The following is a 15,000-nucleotide window of genomic DNA, read 5'->3' as shown; positions in this document are numbered from 1 at the left end:
AAAAATGTCAAAAAAAAAAAAAAAAAAAAAATGTACCAAATACTCTGGAAAAAGTGACAAATACTAGGTGGGCGAAATTTATCATGAACTTAATTTGAAATGTGGGCGGATCAAAACCTGCGAGGGGCCAGATTTGGCCCTCGGCCTCGAGTTTGACGTGTTCTAGAGATTAGGGCTGCTCCCTCTTAGCCGATTAGTCGACTAATCGGTGGTTTTGGTCTTAGTCAACTTAGATCTCTTTGGTCCATTATTTTTCGTGGCAATACTGTATTGATACACAGACGCCAAGTATGGATCTATTATTATATATGTGTTGGTCAGTTTGTCTGCCTGACAATCACATTTTGCAGCAATACAATTAAGTGAGATGAACAGACAGAGAAATGGATCTTTTTAGATAAAACAGATGTTGACAAAAGTTTCCTTTTGGGTACATCATTTGAAATGTGTGTCTTTGTGCATTTGTTTATCTTTGTGTGTGTGGGTGTTTTTGTGCGTTTGTGTGTGTGTGTCTTTGTGCGTGTGTGTGTGTGTCTTTGAACATGTCTGTGTGTATTTTGTGTGTGTGTGTGTGTGTCTTTGTGTGTGTGCGTGTGACTTTTACGATGAAATAATAGCGTGTGAATAACCCAAACATGTCTCATTTTGTCCATTTTTTCAATGATCTTGTATCACTCCCCCCCTCCAAAATGCTATACATTTTTTTTTACTTCCATGGAAGCATCCATGTCATTTTTTTGACAATTAGTTTGAAAGAAAAACCTCAAATTTTCTGATATGGTAACTTTTTGAAAACACGAGGACAACCGGAGGATTAAATATTCAAATGAGGCATTACCTAATGCTAACTTTTAATTTACTACTTAACTTTACGTGTAGAAAAATAAAATGTTCTTTCCACTAGTCTGAAAGAACACATTTTATGGAAGACAAATAGTCCAAAATCTATACATTAAACAACATGTTTTTGCCTCTAGAGTCTCTCCCTTTAACAGTATTTAGAAAAATGGATATTCCCAACATTTACAAACTCATAATCTCTAAACAACATTGGAATGATTTACACAAAACACGCTCTGAAAGATATTCTACATCAGGGGGGTCAAACTCAGTTTCCTAGAGGGCCACACTGGAAAATGAGAATCCCACCAAGAGCCAGACATGGAGAGTTTATTGACATGCTTTTATTTAAATCGAAAAAGTCAAATATTTTGACTGTATTATTGCATGTGTCACATAGTGTAGATTTACAATTTGGGCCTCAAAGCCCCAAAAACGTTAAGCAAAAAAAGTTCCTCAGCCAGCGACAAATACATTGAAAAAGAAAGTTGGAAAAAGGCCGAAAAAAACCCAGAAAAGGCATAAAAAAATGTCAAAAAAAAAAAAAAAAAAAAAAAAAGATGTACCAAATACTCTGGAAAAAGTGACAAATACTAGGTGGGCCGAAATTTATCATGAACTTAATTTGAAATGTGGGCCGGATCAAAACCTGCGAGGGGCCAGATTTGGCCCTCGGGCCTCGAGTTTGACGTGTTCTAGAGATTAGGGCTGCTCCCTCTTAGCCGATTAGTCGACTAATCGGTGGTTTTGGTCTTAGTCAACTTAGATCTCTTTGGTCCATTATTTTTCGTGGCAATACTGTATTGATACACAGACGCCAAGTATGGATCTATTATTATATATGTGTTGGTCAGTTTGTCTGCCTGACAATCACATTTTGCAGCAATACAATTAAGTGAGATGAACAGACAGAGAAATGGATCTTTTTAGATAAAACAGATGTTGACAAAAGTTTCCTTTTGGGTACATCATTTGAAATGTGTGTCTTTGTGCATTTGTTTATCTTTGTGTGTGTGGGTGTTTTGTGCGTTTGTGTGTGTGTGTGTCTGTGTGTATTTTTTGTGTGTGTGTGTGTGTGTCTTTGAACATGTCTGTGTGTATTTTGTGTGTGTGTGTGTGTGTGTGTGTCTTTGTGTGGTGGGCGTTCAATGCAGTAGGCTGTGTGACTTTGGTGACGATGAAATAATACATGGATCGTGTGAATAACCCAAACATGTCTGGCCCTGGATGGGATTCCCTGTTCTGCAGTAGGCTGTGAGCGTGGACCCTTCTGGGGATTGAGTTTGGATCACCCCTGTGAGAAAGTGGACATGGATCGTGGGTGGGGCTGTTCAATGGATCAGTAGGCTGTGAGAAAGTGGACATGGATCTGGTGAGCAGTAGGCTGTGAGAAAGTGGACATGGATCTGGTGAGCAGTAGGCTGTGAGGAAGTGGACATGGATCTGGTGAGCAGTAGGCTGTGAGGAAGTGGACATGGATCTGGTGAGCAGTAGGCTGTGAGAAAGTGGACATGGATCTGGTGAGCAGTAGGCTGTGAGGAAGTGGGCATGGATCTGGTGAGCAGTATGCTGTGAGAAAGTGGACATGGATCTGGTGAGCAGTAGGCTGTGAGAAAGTGGACATGGATCTGGTGAGCAGTAGGCTGTGAGAAAGTGGACATGGATCTGGTGAGCAGTAGGCTGTGAGAAAGTGGACATGGATCTGGTGAGCAGTAGGCTGTGAGAAAGTGGACATGGATCTGGTGAGCAGAACAAGTTGTTGTTTGGCAGTACTTTCAGTACAAAGGAGGCCATTCAAGTCCAGCTACATGTTCAATCTGTTCAATGCTGATTGGTCTGGTGGTGACGAGGACCCTAAACTATACACAACATGGCCGCTGTTACATTTGATACGAAACATCTGAAAGAATACGAGTTGTGCATGAAGGAATCTCCAGACAGCAGCCAGAATGCAGCAACTTCAGGTACAGCAAAGGAAGGACAGTCCCTGTTTACTTCATTCATGTGTTTACTGGGTTCATGGACTGAGGATGGGAGGAAGGGTCAGCACAATCTCAACCAGGGGATTCAGGATTCAGCCGAACCACAAAAATCTGGATTAGGTGCATCCCTACTTTAAATTCATCCACTTTAACAACAGTGCAGATCTCAGCTGTGCAAGTAAATCACATTTAAATTGAGATTACAAAAAAACAGAGCGATGGAGAAAAATGATTTCCCACATTACGTTTTGCGAGTAAACTAGCAACTTATTTTGTCTTGTGTTCTGAATGAAAAATAAAAGTTAAAACGTGGGAAAGTACGAAAGGGAAATGTCACAGTTTAAGGTGTTTTCACGGTTGATTAGTTGAACTTTTTCCACTCCTTTTTTAAGTTCAATAAATGCAACATCTTTCCAAAAGTCAACGACAAATCGTGGTTAATAGGCGTGAAAAAAAATTAAAAAATCGATACAGCATAGTATTGCAATATTTTTCGTGGCAATACCGTATCAATACACAGACGCCAAGTATGGATCTATTATTATATATGTGTTGGTCAGTTTGTCTGCTTGACAATCACATTCTGCTTGACAATAAAGGGAGATGAACAAACAGAGAAATGGATCTTTTTAGATAAAACAGATGTTGACAAAGTTTTCTTTTGGGAGCATAATTTGAAATTGGGAAAAATTTGAAGTTGGAAAAAAGGTAATACATTGCAATATATCGCAAAAAATTGCTATATGTTTCAAATAGCAATAATATGGTATTGTGACATAAGTATCGGGATGATATTGCATCGTGAAGGCCTCTGGTGATTCCCACCCCTAGTGGTTAATAACCCTGATGTCAATATTGACCTAAATACAGTGGACTGTGATATTAATTTCCCATAACGGAGCAGCTGCACCGGGCTCACACAGTCTGCGACGTGCAGTTGTTGCATCTCGCCCGGATGCTTTTCTAACAACCCTGAACGCGTCGCTTCTATCTGCTGAGACGCATCACATATCTCATCATCATCATCATCATCATCATCATCATCACGTTTGACTGCTGATGTACGGAGAGAGTAGAGCACGCTCGCTTCACCCATCAGCTTCAGGTTTCCATGGCGTCAGAGCAGCAAGAGTCTTTGGCCTTTGACTCGTCTTTGCTCCGGGGTCGGGCGGTGGCGTCTTCGTCCAGCAGGGAGAGGTCCAGCGCCGGCAGGGGGACCCTCCAGTACTGGAACGAGTTGAAAGAGCAGTCTTCAGCATCGGTGGCATCATCAGCCTGAGAGATGACAACGGAGAGAGAAAAGGTTAAACTCAGGAGACATGTGACGGGGCGACGTGACTTCGGCCTCAGCAAAGGGGGGAGTCAAGGCAATCTTACGGGGCATGTGGGTACTAGCTAGAGGTGTTGAAATTAATCAAATAATCGATGCATGGAATCGTGGACATGGACAATGCTGCATCGATAATCGGCTGGCTCATCATCGATTTCTGTTTATAATGTAACACATTTTTTGCACATTCAGGAAGTGCCACGTGCCACGTGCCACGTGCTGTATAGTTTTATGTATCCAGGTTATTTAGTATTAGAGCAGTGCAGAATGTTTGGTTTTTGAAGCTTCAAAAGCTATGAATTAAATATCCTACATGGCTTTAATAGAAACATGGATTTGACGCATCGTGATATCGAATCGAAGACATGATAATCCTACGAGCTAACGGTTGTGGTTAGCCAGCCGATTGTGACCAGCTCACCAGGAGACTGAAGGCAGGACACATTCAGAAACCAGATCTCACTCAGAACACCAGGGATGGGTCTTTTTCAAAGTTTGTATGTGTGTGGAAGCACCAGAGACACAAAATAACACCCCAAATCACCCGAAAAAGTGATTTTCTTCATAATATGGGCACTTTAACAGAGTGGCTGCGTCTCCTTCGCTGGAGCTCCCAGCTGCATTTGGGCATGGGGGGTTGGGTTAGCAGCACCTCAAGTGCGTTAGCATGTGTTGATGTGAGGTGCTTCATAAGATGGGAGTTGCTCGAGGCAGACGTGGATAAAGTCTTTTTTTCCTGGCCATAGCGTGCATGTTACATAAACATTCTTGCCTTTTCATTTCAATGAGCGAGAAGTAGTGCCGGTACTTCCAGGTGGAGAACGCTACCTTTGAATTTCCCTGGCTCGTCGCCATTGTCGCCGTCTTGTGTTTACCGTTTAGTGGTAGTCAGAGCGCGCAGTGAGAGTGAGACAGTGTGAGCAGGGCACCGCCCACCCAGCCAATCATCATCGCATTTGCAACGGTATATGCCCGATGATACCTCCGATACCTCGCTTCATTCAACCAAATTGTAGTAAGGCGCCACTTTACATTCTCAGTAACGATAACGGCGTTGCAACGATGGGAAAAGTAATTGATTATAGAGATGTTCCGATACCGATACCAGTATCGGCTCCGATACTGCCTAAAACGCTGGTATCGGTATCGGGAAGTACTGGAGTTTATGCACCGATCCGATACCACGTAATAAAGCCCTAAAGAAAATCTACATTAAAGTAGTTTATTTATGTTCTTTTTCCGTTATAACTGACTGTCAAACTGGAGAATAAAAGAAAGTTCTGGGGCATTCATTGTTTGTGTTTGTTCATGTTTTACAAAGAGTTTAACCTGAGCCAGACAGACAGAGATAGAAATCATATCACATCCATACAGAGATAGTAGTATACAGCTGTTAAAACATAATGAAATATATGACACACTGGTATCGGATCGGTACTCGGGAAGCAAAAAAGTGGTATCGGGCCATCTCTAATTGATTAGATTACTCCATTACTGAAAAAATAACGCCGTTATACTTAAACGCCGTTACTCCCAACACTGCCCGCAACATATTTTACATGTATTTGATATATTTTGAATTGTCCTCTGTGTTTTTTCTTCTTCACTGTGACAGGGCGCATGGCTGCCGTCACGGTAGCGATACGCTACCTATTTTTATTACAAAGACGAGAGTGAAGAGGTTTCCTGTATGTTTGTTTGATGAGTCTGTATGTTCGGTTTGTATATTGGTTTTGTATATAATTTATCAAATTTCCCATATTAATCCCGTAGTTTTGTGCACGTTTTTTTTAACATCTAATACTGCGGTGATTTGCTATAGGCCTAGTTATATTCATCTATACATCATTATTTAATGTTTAAAACCGCACAGACTGTCACAAACATCACCGGTTATAAGAACCGCCACAACACTCGATAACTAACTTACTTTTGTTAACTAATGTTCGTTTATTAAGCGTAGAAGTATACAGAGTGTAAAATGGTTTAGGCTTACTATGTGCTCTTTGTTATAGGGGAAGGTTTGCTGCTATCCTTGAGTTTAAATGGGTCTGTTACTTCCGGAGTAACAGGAAGTTGACCTGTATTTTATGCATTATATTTTACAGCCAACGAGAGGTCTTGTATTATATGTATAGATTGTCTTAATTATAATGGCCATTGTATACATTATATGCTGTATCAGTCTAGATTTTCAGCTATATGTATTTTGGCTGTATTAAGCCTTATTTGTGTACTCACCTGAGCCACCCCTGTATTGTGTAGGTTGGTAGGTTCCAATTTGAGGGGCCGGCCTCAGGCTATATAGAGTGGTCATAGGATTTGCTGGGGAGACAGAGCTGGCGTGTATCGGTATTTCTGATTGTTTTGACTCTCAAGTCGATTTTATTTTGTTTTCATGAAAGTACCTTTTTAGTCTTTTTATTATCATTTTGTGCCTGTGGGCCTTAATTGGGTTAACCATAATAAAAGCCCATCATTTTCACATCACCTTTGACTCACCCTGAGTGTTAATACCTGCTCAGGTCTACTCATCGCATCTACCCTCAACATTCACATAGGCTAAATAAAAGGGATTTCCACCGTAAATTGGTGCATAAAAGTGTATCAGAATACAGGAAGTCGTTGATGCTCAAAACTTTCCTGGGAGAGTACACCCAGACCCCCCCCACTCTTATATGCACACATTTAAGGGTTAACATTAAAACATGATTTATAAAATCGTGCCAACAATTATTAGGCTATTTGAATAGCTTAGTATTCTGTGCAAAAAAAGGTATCTATAAATGCTTTAGGCTGCACTAAAAGTTTTTGTAGGACCAGATTAATATGCAACTTAATTTTATACAATATATGTAGTAGGGGGTTCCTGATCCGTCTTTTTTTTTTAGTTAAGGGGCCTTGAATACCCCTGATTTAGACTACTACACCACTGGTTTGACCCACTGGGAGCCGCTCATGTTGACAGATTTTCTGGGAGGACGGCGCGCTATTTAACGTGTAAAGGGCGACATCTTGCGGACATTTAGCGCCATTACATCGACCCACTTTTCTCCTTTAAATCCTCATTATCTGCGCACTGTCAAACTTCTAAAACTTACTTTATCCGCAGCAGCTTTGGGAAGAACCGGGACGACAGTCTCTGGACCCGCGCTGTCGTCTCGCGGACGCTTCTTGGAGCTCGTGAGCGCGCTGGAGCCGCGACGGTCCTGGATCCTTCCAGAAGAAGTCAAAGCTGCTGTCGCTGCTGCTGCTGCGTGTTTCCTGGTGTCGCGAGGCCCAGTTGTGTCCGTTTCCTCCGGTTTCTGTGGGTCTTCCAGGTAGTGCCCGTGCGGCCTCTTCCTGCAGCGGCCGCCCACCAGAGCCTGCAGGGACGGCGGGCTCAAACCCCCGGCCGCCGGAGCCATGCTGTCCAGCAGCCGCTCCACACTGCTGAGGGGCCGGAAGCAGCTTTTGGAGGGAGGTTCGTGCAGCAGAGAGTCCTCGGCGGCTCGTCTCTTCGCCATGTCTGAAAGCGCGCGAGTAACCTGGGAACACGAGGCACTTTTGGATTAAACCAGCTGCGTTTTTACTCACGATGTTGTTTTCTGCAGCAGCAGCTTCAGTCGCACAACATGAGCACCGGACGTACAATTATTGCGAGGCAGTCTGGCTAACCAATCAGAGGAGAGGCAGTCTGGCTAACCAATCAGAGGAGAGGCAGTCTGGCTAACCAATCAGAGGAGAGCCCCGCCCCCTCGCTTCCTATAGCGGTACTTTCATTTCATCCAGACTTTATTTTTACAGTCTGATGATTTATAGAAATGATATTGTAATCAGGGCCTCGTTCTCATTCTATGGCAAATCGGTTTAATATGTGTCTGTGTGAGTGTGCATGTGTGTGTGTGACAATGTGTGTGTGTGAGTGTGCATGTGTGAGAATGGCCCAATCCCAAAGTGAGCCCTGAGGACTAAGGACTAAAGACTCACAGACTTAATTGATCTCAGGTGCTAAGTGAGTGAGTGTGTGAGGCCACATGGGCTCAGATAGGTATAAATGGGATTGGGACAGCACTTCACACGAGATCACATGTTACCTTGGCGACGTTTAATAAAAAAGATGTTGCTGACACTTGCCGGTTTGGGAATCTTCATTTTAAGTTTGTTGCTTTCCACACGGCCGAGGCCCAGGAGACGGCTGCGTGATTCCACATTATTTCAAACTCTTGTTTTACAAGCTGGACACCAGGTTGGTCTGTTCCGTGGCCGCGTGTCGTGCTGTTGTTTACCTTTTGTAATTTCCGGATTTCCATACGGTCTCCGCGGTAAACGTCACAACGCTTTGAACTGCGGGTAATTCCCTTTGGTGAAGTCTGCATCGATGCAGACTCACGGAAAGGACTCGGTAAGTGTGTACTCTAACCCTCACGCCCTTTGAAATTCGACACTGGGACAACCCTGAGCCCTTACGAATTGCGCGAGAACGCGCACCAAAGTCCGTGAGTCTGTGAGTCCGGACTTTGGGATTGGGCCAGTGTGTCCGTGTGAGTGTGCATGTGTGTGTGTGTGTGTGAGAATGTGTCTGTGTGAGTGTGCATGTGTGTGTGTGTGAGAATGTGTCTGTGTGAGTGTGCATGTGTGTGTGTGTGAGAATGTGTCTGTGTGAGTGTGCATGTGTGTGTGTGTGTGAGAATGTGTCTGTGTGAGTGTGCATGTGTGTGTGTGTGTGTGAGAATGTGTCTGTGTGAGTGAGTGTGTGTGTGTGTGAGAATGTGTCTGTGTGAGTGAGTGTGTGTGTGTGTGTGTGTGTGTGTGTATGTATGTGTGCGTGGAGTCTGAGGAGCCGTAGGCTTTAATTTGGGCCGATTTGACTTGTTGAATCGGCTGGTGAGCAGTCAGACTCAATGACCAATATGATTGGTGGAGAGCTAGCCCTTGACTAGCGAATCAGTGCACTTATGTTAAAATAATTACCGGAAATGGCGAGCGGCATGAGCCTGACTAGAGTCTCTCAAAATCTGATGAAAATCTTTTAAACTGACCTTTGTTGATCTGAAATGAAGACATATTCAGCAACTGCGCGCACACACACACACACACACACACACACACACACACACACACACACACACACACACACACACACACACACACAGACACAGAGACACACAGCCTATTTCTCTCTTCAGATGTTCTCAGAAACATGTCTCGGTGAACTATTTTAGTACGATACGAGATATCGTACTCTGAACGAGCCGCCATGACAGTCTGGCTTTGAATTTCCGGAGAAAACAAACCCATGTGACGCGTTCGTCCAATCAGCTGCCGGTTTAAATTTTTTTGGCCGACAAAGCAGCAGTGTTTCCTCTTGTGTTGATATGACCGTGGTGTCTGTCGGTACACGATCAGTTCTGCACATGGGCAAGAAAATACAGTTTTACCGAGGATACGACCTGCACGATCTGTTCCACGCTAGCCTCCACCGGGAGGCTAACGTTAGTTTAGCGAACAGCTAATTCGGCTAACCGCTAGCTCACAGTCTAAAATAACATTAAGTCAAACTTAATGGGAGAAGCAGGCTACAGCTACATTCAGACTTTACAGTAATAACAATAAAGACGTAGAAGTGTTGAGTGATTGTATTTTAAATGAGCTCAAGTAGTAAAGTAGAGCTGACCTAACAGCTGTTATATATGTTAATGGTTATTTATCAAGTTTTATTTTGAGGGTCTTTTAAAGTTATTACATGCTGTCTCAGATAGTGGTTAGCCCGATTAGCTGTTAGCTAAACTAGCGTTAGCTCGGCTGAGATCGTGCAGTGTCGTAAATCCTCGTACAACAGCGCGCGCGCGAACATTTTGCGCATGTGCAGAACGGATCGTGTACCGACGGTGTCACTGCTAAAAACAAATCCCAAAAGGAACCACTGAACAGATTAGCGCCGCCTGCTGTTACGGAGACGTATTACGTCTCGTTCGCGCAGACGCGCAGAACGTACGCTCAAGTCGGCGTCTCTTCGGTGTGTTCGGAGGAACTTTTTGGACCAATTCGGGGAGCCTGATCAGTCCGACTGGCTTTCCTGCCGATGGTCGGCCATCTGGTTGGTGTATCAGATCCTTATCATCTTTATCACACCTGTTACTGTTGAAGACACAAAACACATTCAGGGCTCCAGACTAACTTTTTTCACTAGGAGCTCAGTTCAAAATTATATTTTGAGTTTTTTTTCTTCTTTTTTTTTTAACAATATACATAACATTAGAACTCACATTTGTTGCTTTTTTTCAATGTTTTTGTCAGTTTTCTTTAATAAAAAGGTCTGTGATTCACTCAACATCCTCTGATCTTAACAGTAAGTACCAATAAAGAATAATTTCTGCTTTTTTTTTAACTCAAAAATTTTGTATAACATTATATAAATAAGGTTTATTGAGAATGAATGAAAAAAAAACTAAAAGAAAAGTCAAAAGCTTCGGAAAAAGTGTGTTCGGAGGAACTTTTTGGACCAATTTGGGGAACCTGATCAGTCCGACTGGCTTTCCTGGCGAAAAAAAGGGGCACAACCAGAAGATTTAGGGGCACACACACCGTAAATCAACATGCTAACCAAATATTCACATTTCTACTAATTACCCCTGTATTATTAAAGCCCTATTCGCATGGGATAAGTATTATCTAGGGACCTCGTGTGAATTATAAATGACCCCTCCACGTCTGATTTTCATCTGGCGCATTCGAACGGGATAAGCGAAGGTGGTTAAAACTATTAGCTCAAGCTTTACACTTGATTTATTTGTAACATTAACCTCTAATTATAAAGTGAGCCCCCCTCATTTGATTGTGCATCATTTTTGATAAGCTATTGCTTGGAGATGTCTCGTCGTTATCTCTAAATGTATGATACAAACATACAAAATATACTTACCGCATGCTGCTATACATGTCGTCCATCGCCATCCACTCGTTCTTTTTGTCTTCGCACTTGTGGTGTTTTTCATCTTTCTCTTTCTGCAAATTGTATATGATGTATAGCGACATGACCCAGCACCCCAAAACACTCCAACGCACCCTCCATTCTTCGCGAAAGATGGATAAAAAGGCACAAAAAGAAGGAAATAGGTACCTTGAAAAAACAAAAAAGCCCCACGCCAAATCCTGGACAAATCAGAAATGCCGATTCGCACGGGACTAATATTATCACAGGACCTCCGTTTTCAGCCAAATATTGCCCTATTCACACAGGATAAGTATCATCTGGTGACCTCCAGTCATTTGTAATAATTGCGGAGGTTGTCTGTGATCTTAATCCCGTGCGAATCGGTCATGTCTGTAATTTGTAAAGTAATAATTCCCCCAGCAAATGACCTATACCATATTTCGCCGAAAACGGAGGTCCTGTGATAATATTAGTCCCGTGCGAATCGGCATATCTGATTTGTCCAGGAATTGGCGGGGGGCTTTTTTGTTTTTTTCAAGGTACATATTTCCTTCTTTTGCGCCTTTTTATCCATCTCCAAGCAATAGCGTATCAAAAATAATGCACAATCAAGCGAGGGGGCTCACTTCATAATTAGAGGTTGATGTAGGGCTGGGCGATATATCGATATTATATCGATATCGTGAGATGAGACTAGATATCGTCTTGGATTTTGGATATCGTGATATGACATAAGTGTCTTTTCCTGGTTTTAAAGGCTGCATTACAGTAAAGTGATGTCATTTTCTGAACTTATCAGACAAAAATTTGCCTTTACCCACTTAGTCATTATATCCACATTACTGATGACTATTTAACAAAAATCTAAGTGTGAAGATATTTTGTTAAAGCACCAACTGTCAACCCTAGAATATCGCCGCAATATCGATATCGAGGTATTTGGTCAAGAATATGGTGATGTCTGATTTTCTCCATACCGCCCAGCCCTAGGTTAATGTTACAAATCAATCAAGCGTAAAGCTTGAGCTAATAGAGTTTAACCTGGTGAAAGGTTTTGTTTTATCCATCTAACCCGACCCTGCTTGACACCACCCGGAGAAAAAAAAGAGAGAAAAAAGAAACGATTTGGTCTGCCTGGTTTGAGATAGATGACTGACTGTGTGTGTGTGTGTGTGTGTGTGTGTGTGTGTGTGTGTGTGTGTGTGTGTGTGTGTGTGTGTGTGTGTGTGTGTGTGTGTGTGTGTGTGTGTGTGTGTCCTCGAGATCTGACCACACACACAAACACACGTAGCAGAGCTACCTACGCCCATGTTTCTACTGCTGCTTAATGTCAGTAAATTCAAGTAAAATCACGGGCTTTGCTTATCCCGTTTGAATGCGCCAGATGAAAATCAGACGTGGGTGGGTAATTTATAATTCACACGAGGTCCCTAGATAATACTTATCCCGTGCGAATAGGGCTTATGGTATAGGTCATTTGCGGGGGAATTATTATTTTACAAATTACAGACATGACCGATTCGCACAGGATTAAGATCACAGACAAACTCCGCAATTATTACAAATGACTGGAGGTGACCAGGTGATACTTATCCCGTGCGAATAGGGCTTAATACTTTGATAATAGATGCAGGCTAATTAACTGGTCGATGTGTGCGACTGGATGTAAAATTCAGTCGCACACTCAAATTTTGATGCAAAATGAGACCATCTGGAGCCATGCACGGTAAGCTTTTTCAGGACTTTCACAAATGCTGAAATAAAACACTTATATTTGGCCTCGAGCAACATCAAACTTGAGATAGTAAAACTCTGGAGATTAATGTATGTTTAAATGTTATTTTATTTATTCCAAAGTGTGATTAGAAACAACTTAAAAACAACTTTTTCCGGAAAAGCTGAATCATGTTTGGATCAATGCAGAAGAAGAGTTCACATGTAGTTATTGGCACCATGTCTGGAAAAATAAATAAGATTTCAAACGCTAATGTTCACTTCACGCGCACACACACACACACACACACACACACCTCACACACACACACCTCACGCACACACACACACACACATATACACACACACCTCACGCATGGACACCTCACACACACACACACCTCACGCACATACACACACACACATATACACACACACACACCTCACGCATGGACACCTCACACACACACACCTCACGCACATACATATACACATACCTCACAGACACCACACACACACACACCTCACGCACATATACACACACCCCTCACACACACACCCCTCACGCACATACACACACCATGCACGCACGCAAATACATCTCACACACACACACACCTCATGCACATATGCACGCATACACCCACGCACGCACACACACACACACACACACACACACACACACACACACACACACACACACACACACACACACACACACACACACACAGCCAGGTTTCAGGAGTGTTTAGCTGTTTTCAGGCGTTCAACGTGAGACTTTGAGAAAAGGAAAATCCGTCTGGCCCCTCTCGCTGCAGCATCGAGAGGATTTAACGTCTAAATACTGTCGACGGAGCTCCACACGGACCCAACCTTACAGTTCTTATCCCTCCGGTTGTTCTCAGGTCAAATCTGACCCGTTTTCAACCATTTTTTATATCAAATAATAATAATAATAATAATAATAATAATAATTTGGGTTTCTTTCAACCAGCCTGCCCAAAAAACAACACGGATGCACGGAAGCTGCTTCTTCTATGCATCTGTTGTGTTTTATTAATAAAAATGTGTCTCATATTAGGGAAGATAAAGAGCACAACATCTGTACACTTAAAAATTACGATGTCTACATTCGTGTATTTTCCCCCCCAACGTTTTGTTGAATTTTTCCAACTTTTTAGTTTCTTTTCTCGCCATTTTTTTAACATATTCGTGATTTTTGTTGCTTTTTTTGTGATTAACAATTTTTTTCTTCTTTTTTTTTTAACAATATACAGAACATTACAACTCACATTTGTTGCTTTTTTTAATAAAAAGGTCTGTGATTCACTCAACATCCTCTGATCTTAACAGTAAGTACAAATAAATCATAATTTCTGGGTTTTTTTTTTTTAAAACTAAAAAATTTGGTATAATATTATACAAATAAGGTTTATTGAGAATGAATGAAAAAAAAAAAAAGTCAAAAGCTTCGTAAAAAGTGACAAAAACGAAGAAAAAAAAAAAAAAATCTTGTTTTTTATTGCTTCACATGATTTCATTGTACTTACTGTAAAGTGTCTTTAAAGCAGGGATGCACTGAATCCAGGATTCAGCGTCTGATTGGGCTGAATACTGGGCTTTTAGATGGGATTCTGGTTTCCACCGAACCTTAGAATTTCTTCCCACTGAACCGAACCCTACGCTTGCACTCGGCGCGCTACGCTGGTCACCGTAACGACGGCGCCGTTGATTACGGGAAGGTGTTTACGTAGGTGGAGATGGATCTAGTGAGCAGTAGGCTGTGAGGAAGTGGATATGGATCTGGTGAGCAGTAGGCTATGAGGAAGAGGACATGGATCTGGTGAGCAGAACAAGTTGTTGTTTGGCAGTACTTTCAGCCAAAAGAAGGCCATTCAAGTCCAGCTACATGTTCAATCTGTTCAATGCTGATTGGTCTGGTGGTGGCGAGGACCCTAAACTATACACAACATGGCCACGGTTACAACATCTGGTCTGAAACATCCGAAAGAATACGAGTTGTTCATGAAGGAATCTCCAGACAGCAGCCAGAATGCAGCAACTTCAGGTACAGCAAAGGAAGGAAAGGAAGGACTTCATTCATGTGTTTACTGTGTTCATGGACTGAGGACGGGAGGAGGAGTCAGCACAATCTCAACCAGGGGATTCAGGATTTAGCCCAATCCCCAAAATCTGGATTCAGTGCATCCCTACTTTAA

At 42.3% G+C, this 15,000-nt stretch overlaps 1 protein-coding gene across 1 annotated transcript in view; it reads right to left on the bottom strand.

The window, feature by feature from the left end:
- Nucleotides 1–12,893: 12,893 nt before the first annotated feature.
- The window catches only part of carnmt1 (carnosine N-methyltransferase 1), a 19,748-nt gene continuing 17,641 nt past the window's right edge, over nucleotides 12,894–15,000 (bottom strand). The window contains exon 9 of the mRNA XM_028578209.1: nucleotides 12,894–13,025. Within this exon, the coding sequence (XP_028434010.1) occupies nucleotides 12,931–13,025 (95 nt within the window). The 3' untranslated portion in view covers nucleotides 12,894–12,930. The remainder of the gene's footprint in view (nucleotides 13,026–15,000) is intronic.

Source organism: Perca flavescens, chromosome 5 (assembly GCF_004354835.1).
Source record: "Perca flavescens isolate YP-PL-M2 chromosome 5, PFLA_1.0, whole genome shotgun sequence".
Taxonomy (NCBI): Eukaryota; Metazoa; Chordata; class Actinopteri; order Perciformes; family Percidae; genus Perca; species Perca flavescens.
This window is presented reverse-complemented; position numbering and strand designations above follow the sequence as displayed.